The sequence below is a fragment of the Taudactylus pleione genome, unplaced genomic scaffold (genome assembly GCF_031769625.1).
Source record: "Taudactylus pleione unplaced genomic scaffold, aTauple2 ptg000318l, whole genome shotgun sequence".
Taxonomy (NCBI): domain Eukaryota; kingdom Metazoa; phylum Chordata; class Amphibia; order Anura; family Myobatrachidae; genus Taudactylus; species Taudactylus pleione.
In genome coordinates, this window is record NW_028284719.1 from 2,046,310 (window position 1) to 2,063,169 (window position 16,860).

At 39.3% G+C, this 16,860-nt stretch overlaps 1 protein-coding gene across 3 annotated transcripts; it reads right to left on the reverse strand.

The window, feature by feature from the left end:
• Positions 1-6,098: 6,098 nt before the first annotated feature.
• LOC148509632 (nicotinamide N-methyltransferase-like) lies at positions 6,099-16,769 on the reverse strand. 3 transcript variants are annotated; one of them, XM_088442893.1, is made up of 4 exons: positions 16,619-16,769; positions 14,196-14,403; positions 13,619-13,621; positions 6,099-6,522 (listed from the first exon to the last, which is right to left on the reverse strand). In XM_088442893.1, the coding sequence occupies exons 1-4, from the start codon at positions 16,767-16,769 to the stop codon at positions 6,099-6,101; spliced, it is 786 nt and encodes a 261-aa protein (XP_088299019.1). The 3 variants fall into 3 exon arrangements, with proteins under 3 accessions (XP_088299019.1, XP_088299020.1, XP_088299021.1); XM_088442894.1 differs by lacking the exon at positions 13,619-13,621; XM_088442895.1 differs by lacking the exons at positions 13,619-13,621; positions 14,196-14,403 and having other exon boundaries at positions 16,615-16,769.
• Between the last annotated feature and the right edge of the window lie 91 nt (positions 16,770-16,860).

Below are 16,860 nucleotides of genomic sequence, written 5' to 3' on the forward strand. Positions count from 1 at the left end.
ATACTGTTTAATTGCCCATACATGAAAGGACAATTCCTTACACATTATCACTCATATTTTAATATTCGATTAATTAAAAAAATATAGAACGGGATCCTTCAGGTCCCTATCCAGGAAATTATGTCACAAGATGCCTATAGTCTTCTTTAGACAAATTAAATTTATATATGGCATTGCCTATTGGGAACAAGCTCTGGAAAGCTTGATGCAGTGGCGTCACAAGGGGGGTGCGGTGGGTGCAGGCCACACTGGGTGTTACCCTCCAAGGAGGTGACACCAAAATGCGACTCATCCCCGCCCCCTGCTCTGCAGAGACTGCACTGCAGGGAGATGCCAGGCTGGAGAGGCGCTCTCCCTGCAGCAGCTGCTGAGACAGTTTTTACTTCTGCCGGCTGCCACTACGCCTGTCACATTGAGACAGCCAGCAGCAGCCTGCTATACAGTTAGTGCAGATGTGCTCTTCATACAGTCCCCTACATGTGGGGGGGGGGGGTAGGAGGACTAGAGGCATGGGGCTGACTACCTACTGTAAACAGTGTAAAGATGGTCAGCCTGACTGAAGCTGCCTGGGTGGATGACAGCTGAGCTCCTGCCAGCACAGTGACTATGTTCCAATGTATACAATAGGTGTAATGGGAAGTAAATAATTCAGTGAGGAGAGAGTGTCTATGCTGGGGATGGTGTATTAATGTATGTGTGTGGGTATAATTATTGTGTTTCTGGATGTGTATGGTTGTATTCATATTATTTGTTATATGTGGGTCAATGATGGTCTCTGCATTATCTGGCATTCACTGCGACTCTCTGCATTATCTGGTGGTTACTACAATGCTCTCTGCATTATCTGGCAGGTACTACGATGCTCTCTGCATTATCTGCCAGTTAAAACGATGCTCTCTGCATTATCTGGCAGTTACTATGATGTTCTCTGCATTATCTGGCAGTTACTACAACACTCTCCATTATCTGGCAGTTCCTACGATGCTCTCTGCATTATCTGGCAGTTACTACGATGCTCTCTGCATTATCTGGCAGTTACTACGATGCTCTCTGCATTATCTGGCAGTTACTATGATGCTCTCTGCATTATCTGGCGGTTACTACGATGCTCTCTGCATTATCTGGCGGTTACTACGATGCTCTCTGCATTATCTGACGGTTACTACGATGCTCTCTGGATTATCTGGCGGTTACTACGATGCTCTCTGCATTATCTGGCACTTACAACGACACTCTCTGCATTATTTTGCAGTCACTATGATGCTCTCTGTATTATCTGGTGGTTACTACGATACTCTGCATTATCTGCCGGTTACTACGACACTCTCTGCTTTCTCTGGCAGTTACTACGACGCTCTCTGTGTTATCTGATGGTTACTACAATGCTCTCTGCATTATCTGGCAGTTACTACGATGCTCTCTGCATTATCTGGCATTCACTGCGACTCTCTGCATTATCTGGTGGTTACTACGATGCTCTCTGCATTATCTGGCAGGTACTACGATGCTCTCTGCATTATCTGCCAGTTAAAATGATGCTCTCTGCATTATCTGGCAGTTACTATGATGTTCTCTGCATTATCTGGCAGTTACTACAACACTATTCATTATCTGGCAGTTCCTACGATGCTCTCTGCATTATCTGGCAGTTACTACGATGCTCTCTGCATTATCTGGCAGTTACTACGATGCTCTCTGCATTATCTGGCAGTTACTATGATGCTCTCTGCATTATCTGGCGGTTACAAGGATGCTCTCTGCATTATCTGGCGGTTACTACGATGCTCTCTGCATTATCTGGCGGTTACTACGATGCTCTCTGCATTATCTGACGGTTACTACGATGCTCTCTGGATTATCTGGCGGTTACTACGATGCTCTCTGCATTATCTGGCACTTACAATGACACTCTCTTCATTATTTGGCAGTCACTATGATGCTCTCTGTATTATCTGGTGGTTACTACGATACTCTGCATTATCTGCCGGTTACTACGACACTCTCTGCTTTCTCTGGCAGTTACTACGACGCTCTCTGTGTTATCTGACGGTTACTACAATGCTCTCTGCATTATCTGGTAGTTACTACGATGCTCTCTGCATTATCTGGCCGTTACTACGATACTCTCTGCATTATCTGGCGGTCACTATGATGCTCTCTGTATTATCAGGCGGATACTACGATGCTCTCTGCATTATCTGGTGGATACCATTATGCTCTCTGCATTATCTGACAGTCACTGTTACACTCTATGCAATACAATAGGGGGCATTACTGTTGTGGTAATATTATAGGGGCATTAACTCTTCCACTGTGGGCACTATTAACGGGCATTACTAATGGGGGCACTACTACCGGGAGCATTACTTTTGATGGCACTACTACAGGGGGCATTACTACTAGGGGCACTACTAATGGGGGCATTATCACTGGGGGCATTACTACTAGGGGCATTTCTACTGAGGGCATTACTACTGGGGTCACTACTATAGGGGGCACTAATACTATTGGGGGCACTACTATAAGGGGTATTACCACTACCACTCAGGGCACTATTAGGGGGCATTACCACTGGGGACATTGCATAGGGGCACTGCATAAGGGGCACCACTACTGGGAGCACTACTTATGGGGCACCACTACTGGGGGCATTGTGTAAATGTGTCTGCTGGACTGGTATTTGGGGAGAGTTTGTAGAGCTGCGCATCAATTTATTTATTTTTTGGTCGAGGGAGGGGTTTCACCATGAGTAATAGCACCGGGTGACACCAACCCTAGTGATGCCTCTGGCTTGATGCATAATGGCATTGTGTCAAACATCCAAAGATGGAGGTATGACCGCATTTTTGTGGATAGTACATCCAGCCCAGAGTCAGAGAAAGCTCTTGATTGATCTGAGGTTTCTCCGACATGTAAAAATATTAATGCTATTTTTTTTCAATAATATGTTAAGATGGAAGAAAGGGGGTTATTCAGACCCACTCGCGAGCGGCAGTACACTCGCAAGTGGGTCGATGGTCCCCACTGCGTATGCGCACGATGGCCCTGATTCAGAGCGAGCGCTCTGGTCAGAGCGTCCGGCTCTGAATCAGGGCCAAAGTCAGGAATTTTTGAGACTGAGGTTAAGGAATGACCCACTTGTGCTAAATATTGATTTCTGAAAACCATATTTACATGAGAAAAACATAAAAACTATGTTGTAAGTTATTGTCACCATTTGTCCACACAAATATTTTTTCACAGAATTGGACCTTTTTATCCCCTCCATTCTTAGGGGCAGTACACACTGAAGTGCTAGATGAGGTATTTCTATGCATGTGGAATAGCTGGTTCAAATGTTTTTGAATCAAACAAGTGGTCTCTCCATTGAAGCAGAATGCATCGTTCCTAATTAATACAATTTACAGTACTTCTTCCAGCAAGCTAATCAAAGTCCTGAACCACCCACATACCATCCATAAAATATTCTACTAATTACCTCTTCTCTATACAGTTCACACAAAAAGTACATACAGTCTATTCTCTTTTTCTACATTCAAACAGCGCATTGTGCCCTGGCCAAGATTGCTAGGTGACTAGGTCATACAGCCCAACAAGTACTTTATCAATCTGTCTGGACCATATTTCAATACACATAATAGCCTCAAATTACTTTTTCCCTATAAATTGGTAGGCAGGGATCAATTACCTCTTTGTCTATTATTACTCAGTCTTGTTTTATTATTGTTTTGTAATGTGCAATGGAACAAGTTGGTACCATATAAATAACTGTTAATGCATCCTAAAATAGATAAAAATACATAATATGAAATGTTTTACGTCTTTGTCCCATGTGACTGGAATTACAGAGGTCCCATCCACCACAATGGTTCCAACCACCATGAGTTTCATCCATTGTCCTATCATTTATAGAAAATCAGCAATTTGTTGAAATATCTCCTGCTATTATACCTGCCATAGAGCTGGGACAAGTCCCATAGTGTAACCAATGGAGGCATAGAAGGATGCACCAGTTGGTATTACAGCGTGCATGGGCACTAAAAGTGGGCATCTCATTCCTTACACATTTGACCACATGGATGTACACAAGGGGAGGAAATTGCAGTGGCATTTGCATAACATCGCAGATGGGCAACCACCAATAGATGCTGCTGTCTGCACTGTTTTGTGCGACTTTAAATTTTTGACTATGTGTTTGTAGTATGATATATACTTTATAATATTTACACAGATGAGTCCCTTATATAACAGATAATGAATTTATCTTACTGTATTAGTGTTATTGTTCAATGTAATGAAGTGATTTAAAAAAAAGGTATATGGGATTACTAAATTACTAAATAATATTGTGATATTTACTCTAGATTGCCAAGGTATTGTTATCAACAGGTTAATATTTTGTTGGACCACCTTTTCCATTAAAACGGCTTTAATTCATCAAGACATGGATTCTACTAACTGTCGGTATGTTACACAGGGAATATTATCCCCAATGCAATGAATTCCATTTCCATAACGGTGCCTCTGCCAAACTGACGATGTAAGAAGGATCTAAGATTTCTTGCAACTGTCTCCATATTCTCACGCTGCCATCTGCATTGTGTAAATGAAAATGTGATATCTCAGTCCACATAACTCATTTCCAATCATTCACTATCCAATAGCTGTGTTCCTCAGCAAATGGGAGGAGTTTTCCCCTGTTTGCAGCAGATAGCGATGGTGTACAGACAGGCCTTCTGCCTCTGTAGCCCATACATTGTAATGTGGGGTGTGCTGTTTGTTGGTCCCGTATTCAGATTATCTGTAATTTGGTGCATTGTTACCAGTCTGTGGGACTGATGAAGTCTGCCCACTCTCTGCTTGTACATTTAGTAGCTGATAATGACCACAGTCCTTGAACTCATTTCCACTTTTTTGTCTGTTGGCCCAGTCTGTGTACACCTTAAAAAGTGTTGCCCTTGAACAATTCACTAGTGAGGTTGCTTTACTTATTCTCCTACGTGTCTGCTGCAAGGGTCAACAATCATTCCATGTTCAATGTTACTCAGATCTCATTATTTACCCATTATTTAATGAGTGATACACTTCATTTGTCTCTGTATACCTTTGCCTTTCAGTTGTTATAAAGATAACGCACTGTAGGATGTCTGAATCGGTATCTCAGGAATAGCCAGAGCTGTAACAGTGTCTCTGAGCATCCTGTGCTGGCCCCACCCCTTTTGCACATGACATCATGACATTACGCATAAAGGGGCGAGGCCACCAGCACCCAGAATTGCAGCAGTGCTCAGAGCATTTTCAAGATGGTCCGGGCAAAGTAATTATGGCTATAGGACATACTGGTAGCACTGCAGTGATGCTGGCTGCAGGGTTCCATACCAGACACCCAGCAACCAAAAGCAGAGGCCATGTGGATGGTGATGGTGCCACCCACAGAGCCCTGCACTCTGTTTGGCCTCACTCTAGAGAAATATTTATTGATAGTAAATATATATCATTCAGCTCTGTTTGGATTAATTGTTAAATGTTCATTATATGTAAATAATACTGTTTTAATATAGAAAACATTAAAAATTACAATGAGAGGAGAGGCCACCCCTTCTTGTCACTGTTGTATCTGGGTCTATATAGCGTTTCATAATCTGTGGGGGTCTGACATGTCTGAATCAGACTATGATGCTATTATAAACTGATGCTTAAAACTTGATGTCATTTTAATGGATGACAGTAAACTCAGCAAATGATGGCAAGAATGTTTGCGGCAAACTGACCTGCAATAAAGGTCCATCCTTATTTCCATCAGCTAAAAATGACATGACATGCAAGAGTGTTGTGGTCTTGCTAAAAATATATGTGGTTCAACCAATGTGTGAATAACAGTAGAAATCCTTTTTGGGCTTTCACAGATCCCAAATTAGGTTCATTAATCAACTAATTTCAGATGAATTGCAAAAAAATAAGTGTTAATATGCACAGTAACAGTTTAATAGACGTTTACAGATACATTATGAAATTATTTTCTAAAAGTTTAAGATTGGGATATGTATATGAAGATCTGTAATATTTCTCATTTTAGTCATTCTCCCCCCTTCCCAGAACTACTTATCATTGTGAGCTGCGATGAAAATAAGTGCATCATAATCAGTAAGATCACTCACTGACTTTCTTTTGAGGACATCACAGTGATCAATAACAAACCCTTCTCCTACAAGAACATTTCTGGCATTATTCTCATCATATTTGAACATATGGAACCTGTCCTGGCCAATCGTGTAATATGTTGAATTTAAAGACCCAATTAATATCAGGTGACCTCCAGGTTTCAGCAACATTGATAATTTCTTAAGATTTCTGATGTAATCATCTTGGTCTGTGCTGATTACATCCAGCAATCCATTACTGATTACACAGTCAGCTTGAGGTAGGACCACGGGATCTGTGAGATTTTCTTTTTGAGAGTCACATTTCACAATCTGCTTTATTGCGGTCTTCAGCCTCATTTCTTTGTCTTCAACTTGGTCACTGAAAAATACAAACACAATAATTGTAATTTATGTAATTGCAAATCCTGCTATAAAATGTATTCTGTTCTGGTTTATGAAACACTAAAATGACGGCATCTGTAGTTATGCGAGATTCCACTTCTACTGATGTAAGAGGTTGATGTTTTTGAATCTTCACTAATGAATGAAGGCTAGGCTTATGTGGTCACATGCAAATATGTTTTGTGGAACAGAATTATTGCAACAGATTGAAGGTCATATTTTTGGAGGAATTCCATATTTTCCAGGATGGCGTACAGCATTCTTCATTTTTTTTGGATACTCCTTGCAAATTCAAGGGAAACTTTGTTTGAATTACACTATTATAGATAATTTCTAAAAAAAAATTATATGCATAGGAAATTGTGCAATAACAGATTTGGATAAATAAAATCCTCCACCTGCCTAGAAACCACAAAAAAAATACAAAATAGTGGATTATATTATGTAGGGTTATAGTAAAATTAATCCAATCTTGGATTTTTACTTTGAGAATTCAGGCCCTATATATAAATGAACATTTGTGGACTATCCCTATCGTTTTGTCTAGTACCCACAAATATTAAGTATCCCCGGGATGTATGTACAGTGTGGTGTGTTAAATGTAGAGATGTGCATGGGCCCCTGTGTTTTGGTTTGAATTCATCATCATGTTTTATTTTTCCAAAACCACCCTCATGTGTTTTGTTTTTGTTTTAGATCTGGATTTATTTTTTTAAATTAATACAAAAAAGCTAAAATTCTGTAATGTTTGCCTTTTTTGATCTTACAGTATTATTAACCTAAATAACATTAATTTCCAGTCAATTTTGACTACCTAACACCTCAATATTATTTTCACCCACTTTGGCCAAATGCTGGGTAAGCAACAGAGCAGCAGACCAAGCACATGACAGTTTAAAATAATTTAGCACACAGATTGCAGACAGAATGGTAGTTTAATTAGCTACACAACTACATAGCAGAAAGTTTTAATTAATTAAGAAGTAGATCAGAGGCCTGAGAGCAATACATAGAGGTAGCAAATGTAGTGGAAAGCAGGTAAAGTATTGATTGATTGATTAAGTAATTTGAATTTGAGGCATGGCCTTGTGAGTTCTGTTTTGCAACAATTGAGAAGAGAAAAAGCTATAAAAGAAAACATTGTTGTTGATGATTCATGGCAAGATTTGCAATAGAATCTGGACATACTAACCCCTCTTTAGTAATTGGGTAACAACATATGTAGTACATTTATGAGGTGCACCAGAGATTCTGAGTATTAGTGCAACTAGCTCAGAGGCCCAAAGGCAGTTCAGCGAGTGGGAGGTGAAGTATACAAGTAAACAAAATGATTGCTTAATTAAAAATATAAAATTGAGATGTGGTCTTGTATCTTTTTGTTCATATTACTAAATAGTACTAAATATGCTCCAAAATTCTGTTATTTTGTATATTTTGTGAGACACAGCATTATTTCTAGTAAAAATGTGTAGCAAATTAGCCATGTGTTAGAGCAATAACCAATAAATTGGAAAAAAAGACTGTCACCAATGCCTCCCCCAAAATACAGCACATAATATAAAATAAAAGCAGACCACGATGGAATTGTCTTTTTCCACTTTTTTGTTTGGAAAAGAAAATTGCTAAATTTTAGCCGTTAAAGTGTACAAGTTGCTATGTTACAATGAAACAAAATGTGTTCACAAAAAACTATAAAAAAACTGTAACTATTTAAAGACCCAAAAAAAGACATGCTTTTGCAAGCTACAGAACACCATTGCCCCAGTAAAGTACTGCAATATACACTGCCTGTAAAACACACAATTTTGAAAAAGCCCATAATGAATAGTGGCGCATGATGGAATTGTCAATGGACACTTCCAACCACCCATTCTTGTTTTGTATATTAAAAAGGACATGCACAGTTTAGCCAACCAGGCAGTTCAGCAACAGGGACTGCATTTTGTGGCTGATGTGGTTGGTTGGTTGCTTGGTTGGTTGCTTGGTTTGTCTGGGCCTCCACAATATAAGCTTCTAATGGGCTTACATCATCTAACAGAGTTGTTAATCATCTCTACATTGGGAATATGTCATTATTCTCCTCACCCTCATTAATATTAACATAATAATCATACAATATTAGCTCATTCCTTTCTGGATTTCATCATTACAGAAGTCTCTGTACATTGTAGCAATTGACAGCAGAGGTCTTCCTAATAGAATATTTAATTAATATTTATCAACTAGTGCTTTTCCACATTTTGAGGAAGTCGCCTCCTATGCTGATCATTCACAAGGTTCCAGGATGTGCTAAACACTCTTTCTGAGTACACACTGGATGGTGGACAGTTCAAGTACACCAAAGCTATGTTTTTACATGGGGCTCCAAATTGCCTTTTTTTCTCCCAGTAATCAAAATGACTGTGTGACATGCTTATTTGTACATTGTGCTTAGTGTATCATACGGGATCATGGTAGAGGTGTCAATAATTTTGGAGAATTCTTTTAAGCCTGATTAGATGTAAAAATGGTGTTTAACTTTGTTGTACTGAATTTACTCATCATCCACACTCCAGTGGGTCTCTTGGAAAAGGTCAGTTTTTTCCTGACAGCAGCATTTGCAGGGGAAACTGAAGCAGGAGACCTTGTTGTGTGTGCCACTTTTTGGCAAGGAGCTCTTTGCATCTCTTACGATCTGTGTGAGTTGGAGAGGCAGACATTAAGTACGACTTAAACCTAGGATCAAGCATGGCTGCCAAAATGTAGTGTTTCAATTGCAAGAGCATAATATAAAATAAAATGATCACACTGTGCAAAATCTATAGTTTGCTGCTTATAGGACCAAAAAATTAGTCTTCATATACTCCCAAAAACTTGAATCTTAAGAACAATGTCCCATAATAGTGCTAAACACAGTTTTTTTTAGAGAAGTATAATGTATCCAATGAAAATAAAAGTAAGCTTTTACCTGAACTGTGGGGAGTTCTTGATGGTATCCATCTTGTGGAGATTGTTGCACCTATAGACCATTTGGACAAACTAAAGCAAAATGAAGGAGGAACCATACTTTAGCCGCTTGGAGTAGTGATATGCTTTTATCATTATTTTTTTGTGAGTGTGATGTATTAATAAATTGTTATCCATGTGTCCAACAATGCTGCACTATTTTTCCTGTCTCTGTTTACTTTTCAGAAATTGTTCTAATTTATTGGAAGTGGATTAAAGGTATACGTGGAAAGAGCCAGTAGCAAAGAAAGAAAAAGAGCAAGAAATTTGGAACATAGGAAAGTGTCCTATATAATAAAAGGAAAGTTAAAATCTTACACTTTTTTATTGGATATGTTATACTTCTCTAAAGGAACTGTGTTTAGTGCTATTATGGGACATTGTTTTTAAGATTCAATTGCAAGATCATGAAAAACCTTTGGTCCTAGCAAAGTGAATAACTAACTTGATCCACAAGTCCAACATACTTAACATAATCACTTATTTTTCATCTCCTCCTTCAGTTTATCTAGCTGCTTTTCCAGTAGTAGTATTAGGGGAATCACCTGACTCAAGCTGGCAGTGTCTCACTTCATTAGTTAGTATTTCAAATGGTTTCTAGTAGCTTGCATAAAACAGAGAGTATTCTCCAGTGTGCTGGACTAAGGTACATTACACCTCCTCTCCCTATGTCATAGCTTGTTTTGTAGGTTTGGATGGTTTGTAGCTGTTCCTACATTCAAATGCCCACAACCCACAGTACACAGTGCCACTGCCTTCAGTATTCCTAAGATTTTTTTTCATATAGCACAAACAAACTTTACTATAATCCTATACTACCCACACCATCTCCCTCTAGTCTTTAGTGTGAAACGGTGCCCAATCATGAGGCAGGGACTTTAATATGTAATCCAAACATGCTAGATCTGATACCAGTAAAATTAGTTTTTCTCTTGTTTTGAGATCTGTACAAGGCCAGAAGGTCCAAGCCCTGGCTCAGTTTGACTCCTAACCCCTAAATTCAGAGGTGTTCAGATTCCAGGAATCTAAACCCTCACATCTCTAGTTAGATGAGAAATGGTCAGCACTGCCTCTTTCACAGGGAAGAACTGAAAGGTACTAGGACTCACCATGATTCTCTCCTTAAAGTATGACCCCTGACATGCTTCCCTTTACCACATTTTTTCTTCATTAGCCTCCATCCTGCATTAACATGCCCCTGAGACTTCACACCCCACTGAGCCAAACAAGGCCCCACAGAGTGCCTCATTACCCTGTACCACCAACACCAAGGAGCATATCACTCCATACCACTATGGCATATGTAATAATACTAACTGGTACCTGGCACTGTGCATCTGAAGAGCATTGCCAAATTGATATGAGCAACTTCCACTTTGTTATGTTTGCTGTATGCAGAGGCAGAGATGGAACAAGCATTTAGAGGACATGCTGATTCTTATAGTGCTAATTGGAGGTCCCAGGGATGACTCCCAGGAAAGCTGGCTTTCAATTTGGATGTATTTCTGTATGTTCCTTTATCATGAGGCCTTACAATAGATGATTAAATGACCCAGAGTGGGTACTGTTATTATGCAGTGTAGGAACCACCAGTTATCAGAGAAGCCATGAAGTTTGCCTTATGGCTTACCTTGTTTTTCAAGTATTGTTGCAGGTACAATTTAGTGTGGTGGGGGACATCTGGGGAACACCCTCCTTTCTGTATTTTTTTAGTATGACCCTTTCTTTTTATGCAGCTGAAGACTATTGCCAAATTGTTTTGAGAAGCTTCCACTTTGTTATGTACCTGGCACTCTATCTGCAAGCTAGTACCTGTGTTTACAACTGTGTCTAATGCCACCTGTCTATAACTGGTTAAAAAAACCTATGATCTTGTTAAGCTGACAGCAATTTAGACTAACCTATATTTGCACACCCACTCTAAGTTCTAGGCCCAGGTTACTAATTTACCTGGCACTAATGTTCCTAGTCCAAAACCCCAGAACTCTGCTAATATGAGGTATCTTCATTTCCTGAAGTAAAGACAGCTTGTTCCAGAATGCTGACACCATCTTCTGATGGCAATAGCCATTGTAACCTACAGGCAATAGGCTACATAATGCACAATTTACACTGAGAAGGAACTGCACATGCACAATAGTGTGTCAGGGTCCTGAAGAAGAAGTTAAGTAATTGCCTTTTATAGCTCCTGTCCCTACTGTATCTGTGTTTTTGATCTTAGATTTCTTACTTCGATGATAATTGGTGATAAGAAACTATAATTATCAGGTCTAAAACCTGATAATTAATAAATGTGCCCCTTAGAATGAATCTGTTATCTGAAAATAAAAATAAAAACATTGTTGTCTTCAATAATATTACAATCATCATCATAATTAGTGCTTATTTCTAAGGAGTCGCAAGATTCACAGCATTGTGAAGGCAAATACACAATTAAATATTATAGAATAAAATAAAAATACAGGACATGTATAAATTTATGGCAAGGCTATAATCATATAGAATGAAAAAGAGCATGTAATGATCATAAAGTTAGAGACACAGTAGCACAACAACAGTCAGTCTACAAATGGGTAGGTGTCAGGGCCGGCTCCAGTGGTCGGAGCACCCTGTGCTAGCCCTTAACAAGGTGCCCTTACATCGCGCACGGTGTAGTAACGAAACGATCAAGATTGTGGGTGTGGTCTAATTATCAGAGGTCATGCCCCTTAAGTGAGGTTATTTATGGGCATGCCCACATGGCACACTTCCAAATAACGTCAGGCTGGGGGTAAAGCCCATCCCTTCATCACTGGCTGGGCTTTCCCCAGCCCTCTTCCCTCAGTGAATGGATGCCGCGTGCATGTGCGCAGCATCCATTCACACTCTGGGGGTCCTACATTGGTGCGGCAGTGGGGGTCCCCATCCTCCGGATTTGACGACCCCCGGGTCACTTTGGCCTGCTGATATCGGGATGCTGGTGAGTGGTGCGCCCTCTATGGGTGGCGCCCCTGTGCAACCACACTGGTAGACACAAGGCTCAGGTGGCTCTTGCTGTGAGAGATTACAGTCTAGACTATACTGTATATTTTATTATATTTGGTGTGCGGTGTTGCAAAAAGGAAATGGAAATAATACAGGTGTACAAAGACAATGAAACATTGATACCAGCTAAATATTTAAGAGTACTTTACTTGTGCAAGTTACCCTTAAGGAAAAAAGGTACTGGATACCATAGTAAATAGCATATTTTAAGTCATTATTTGAAAGGGATAACACAGTGATTACTAATGGCACTTGACAGACTTATAATAAAAAATTTGATGCATCAATATTACTAGTACAACACACAGACATATCTGTAAAATAAAATGTAAACAAACAAAACATAAATGTAAATACTATTTGACTATTTACTTATGGTGTCCTGATGCCCCATTCAACACTATCTCCATCTATAAGTGCAAATCTAATATATATATATATATATATATATATTTGTCTTTTCAAGCCATTATATTATAAAAACACAGCAGGCCCTACAGCTGAATTTAGATCTTACAGTCTGATCTGGCATTGAGTCAAACTTGTAGCCACCCACCACATAACACTACAACCCAAAAGATATCCACAGGTCCCACATTTTAATATAATCATTTAATTCATGGAGATAATGTAGACAAAGAGCAGAGCTTGCTGTTTAAACAGAGAGTTATATAGAACCACACTTTACAGGTGGTCCTCTGTGCCAATAATGTCTTTATTTCATAAATGGCTCCTGTTGAAAACTGTGGTGGGTTATCTGGGCTCATTACCACAAAAAGCTAAGCGCCAAAGGAGGCACTTAAACTGTAATCCACATTCTGCTCACCATAAAGCCAAAGGTAGTGCCCAACTGCACCAAGGAAGCCTCACTTAACAGACTTTCATATCAGAGGTTAACTGTCCAACACCAATTAAAGCCACACAGATCCGCCATCACCAATGAAAATGAGGATACAGTCAAGGGCTACCAGCTGCACCTAAATCAGGCCACTTACAAGCACAACCTACAACCAAGTGGTGAGTGAAGTTGGCATATGGATCATTTATCTCTATAAATAATATACCAGCTACATTATATGCCAATAGATTTTCATATCATGGGGCATATTTATCACAATTGCATATTTTTCTGGGAGATGAGCCGCGAACAGATCCCATTTTGGTTGAAAATCTGAAGGCAGTGTGAGCTTATACTATCCCTCTGATTCATGGTTCGGGTACTGCACATGCGCAACTGTTGCCAGTTATATGCATAAGTGAGGAGCAATGGGGAGAATCCTGAAATTTTTTTTTCAAAAAAGTCCCTGTTTCCACATTCCAGAACTTGTTAATTCTGTCTGCATAGTAGTCCCCATAGAAACCTATAAGGTCTGTTTCTAGGTCGGAAATGGAGTGGCCACGGCAGATTTCGGCATATATTGGTGATATCTGCTGCAGTCCCTTCACAGTAAATCCTACATAATATGAATTCTCACAAATATTGTTTAATAAAAAAATCTAATTGTTCTGTTGTTTAAAATATGGTTTAATAAAAGCTCATTGTTCTGTTGTTTGGTGGATAAAAGTATTTTGAAAAGATCAATGTGTACTCTACTGATATGTTTTTTCTTAGACAGAGAGATGTTTGCTTTGATACTGAACCTGTTTCCTTCTAACGCTGTAACATATGATGTTGTGTGATTCCAATCAAATGCTCCTGTTAGTGTGTTCAGCCATTTGTTTATTTCCATAATGCATTCCTCATTAAACCTAAGTAAATAGATATCTTTGAAAAATTCACAGGCAGAATGGAGATGGTGAATAAAGGGTCCAACACTGATGTCAATCAACATATCTCCGTTAATGTGACCTGCAGAGAAGGAATACAATGATTAGAAAGTTCAGTTTGTCATACTAAACATCAGGGCAGTAACTAGGGCAGTGCGATCAGTGCCATGGTACAGGGCACTGCAGGGCAGGGGGTCTTGTTTGGGCCTGTCAATTTTCCTATTTATTATCATTCTCACTTGTAGCTACATCTTCTTTTATCCCTAGCATCTCCTGGCCACCCCTATCTCTTCCCTGGCCCTTCCCCATGAGGCCATGGCACTTTTTCATGTGAACTATCTTATGTCCCTATTTAAAAAGTGGTGGGGGGGCGCCAATGCTCTCTCTGGCACAGGGCACCAAAAAGTCTAGTTACAGCTCTGCTAAACATCATTCTGCAATGTGATATTAAGTTAAATCAACAGTTTATAATGCTCCTGTCACTGTTTAAATACATGAGGAATGCAGACTTTTTCTGAAAATATTTAATCAACATGAAACCTTAAAGGGGTCAACTTGGACATCTTCTGAAAAAAAAAACCATGTAAACATTGATTTATAATCCCCAAAAGCCAGGGTCAGCATTGGTCATAGGCAACCTCTGTACTTACCTAAAGCTACCTAACTCCAGGGGGGTGCCATGCTGCCATCCATCTGATTTGACTCCAGACAGTCTGGAAATCCACCTGACTGTCCAGAGTCCAGCTGGGTGTTGAGATATGTCCTGCTAGGACACATCTGTGGCCAGCACTAGGACCAGGCATTGTCTCCCAGCACTGAAAGAGGAGCCACTTAACATTTTGGCACTGGCAAGCAACCAATTAGGAGTTGCTGTGATGAGCCAATCGCGTTTCCTCAGGTCATTGCTCTTCAAACTTTTAATTTATCAGACTGCGCATGTGGCGCAAAGTCAGTAAAATTGTGGAGTTAAGGCATAGAAGAGCTCCTTAAGAAACATGGAAGATGTTGTAATACATAAGAATGGAAGAAGGAGCAGAAGAAAGACAGAACATGCCAGGTCAAGCCTAAAGACTGCAGGATATCAAAGACCCTGTGGAAAGGGGGCTCTTGCAAAACAGATTATACTAGCCCCCTTGCTGGAGACATCTGGATAGAGTCAAGTAGCTGACAGCGTCAAGCCAGCATAGTGAGACAAAGATAGGATCCAGCTCTTGGTCACACAAACCCCTGCCGAGAAGTACCAGATCAGAGGGTACCTTCATCAGATTTAATCCTGTTTATGTTAAAAATCACTGTAAATTTCCCTGTGGGAACAAATTGTTCTAGTAATGCATAAGGAAATACTGACATTAGGGTCTAGTATGACACCTCACCATTCAAAGAGTTATTAGGAAGAAATGTTATGCTGTTCAATTGAGTCATATGCAGTAACATCATAAGTTATATCTATGCACACAGTTTTTTTTAAAAAGTATAAAGTCACCTTCACTGAACATACACACATACACACACGCACACACACACACACACACACACACATTTGTAATGCAGAGAACCAACTTGTCGTCTTTTACCATTTAATTCTTTTTTTTCATAGTGAATATTGGCAGCTGCTTCAATGAATGAGCATCATTGTGTTACAAATCTCTCATTGTGTGCACAATAGAAATGGGAAATATTTGTTGTGCCTGCCTGGGCAACATGGAATGAGCTAATGATAGTGACATGGATCAGAAGTATCGAGATTAGTCCACGGTCTCTTTTCCTAATTTCACAATTTTGTACATTTTAAAATTTCTAAGACATCATTTTTCCTTAAATATTCTGCATGAAATTCACTATTCCTAAACTAATAACCCCACAGAACAGAATAAATTGACATATTCATTATTCTGCCTCTATTTATATACTATATATTTCATATGTTACAGAATGTACTAATTATCAGTGCAAAAATGACAAAGTGAAAGATTAAGTGGAACGTTTTATTGGTGGATGTTTGCAAGTTCAGTAAATAGCCTGTTCTGCTGTGAAATTAGATTTGGCTTCAACTGAAATTCATCTGCAAATCCACTGATATACAAATAGACTATAATATGTTATACTCAATACAGTAAGACATTAGTGGGTAGATCTATTGTAGTGCCAGATCATTTGTAAAACTTATTACATGAGACAAGTGTGAAATAAAGGTGGTGTTTATTAAATAATGAGCTATAAGTTCTAGCTGTGCCCCTTTATCAAATTTCAATTAAATAAGACAAATAATAACTTAGCACTATGTACAATATACATACCCTCCTTGAATATACTGTGGAACATTTCCATGGGAAATTTTAATGACTCATCTGCAAAGACCATGTCTGGGCTATCAGAAAAATACGTTTCCAGGACTGCTCTTGAATCCATCCCATGTACATGATAGAGTTTGTGGGAGCTAGAAGTCATCTTGTAATATTATATCACAGACTGATTGACTGTCATGACATTTGTCTCAGGAGTTCTATTTATATTCACTAAGATCCAGCTGTTTACATTT

What these genes read in the sequence shown, in the direction of transcription:
- LOC148509632 (XM_088442893.1), bottom strand. Translation starts at nt 16,769, where the DNA reads ATGACTTCTAGCTCCCACAAACTCTATCATGTACATGGGATGGATTCA. An exon ending in CCACAGTATATTCAAGGAGG is followed by an intron (nt 14,404 to 16,618) that starts GTATGTATATTG and finishes CCTTCTCTGCAG; the next exon opens with GTCACATTAACGGAGATATG.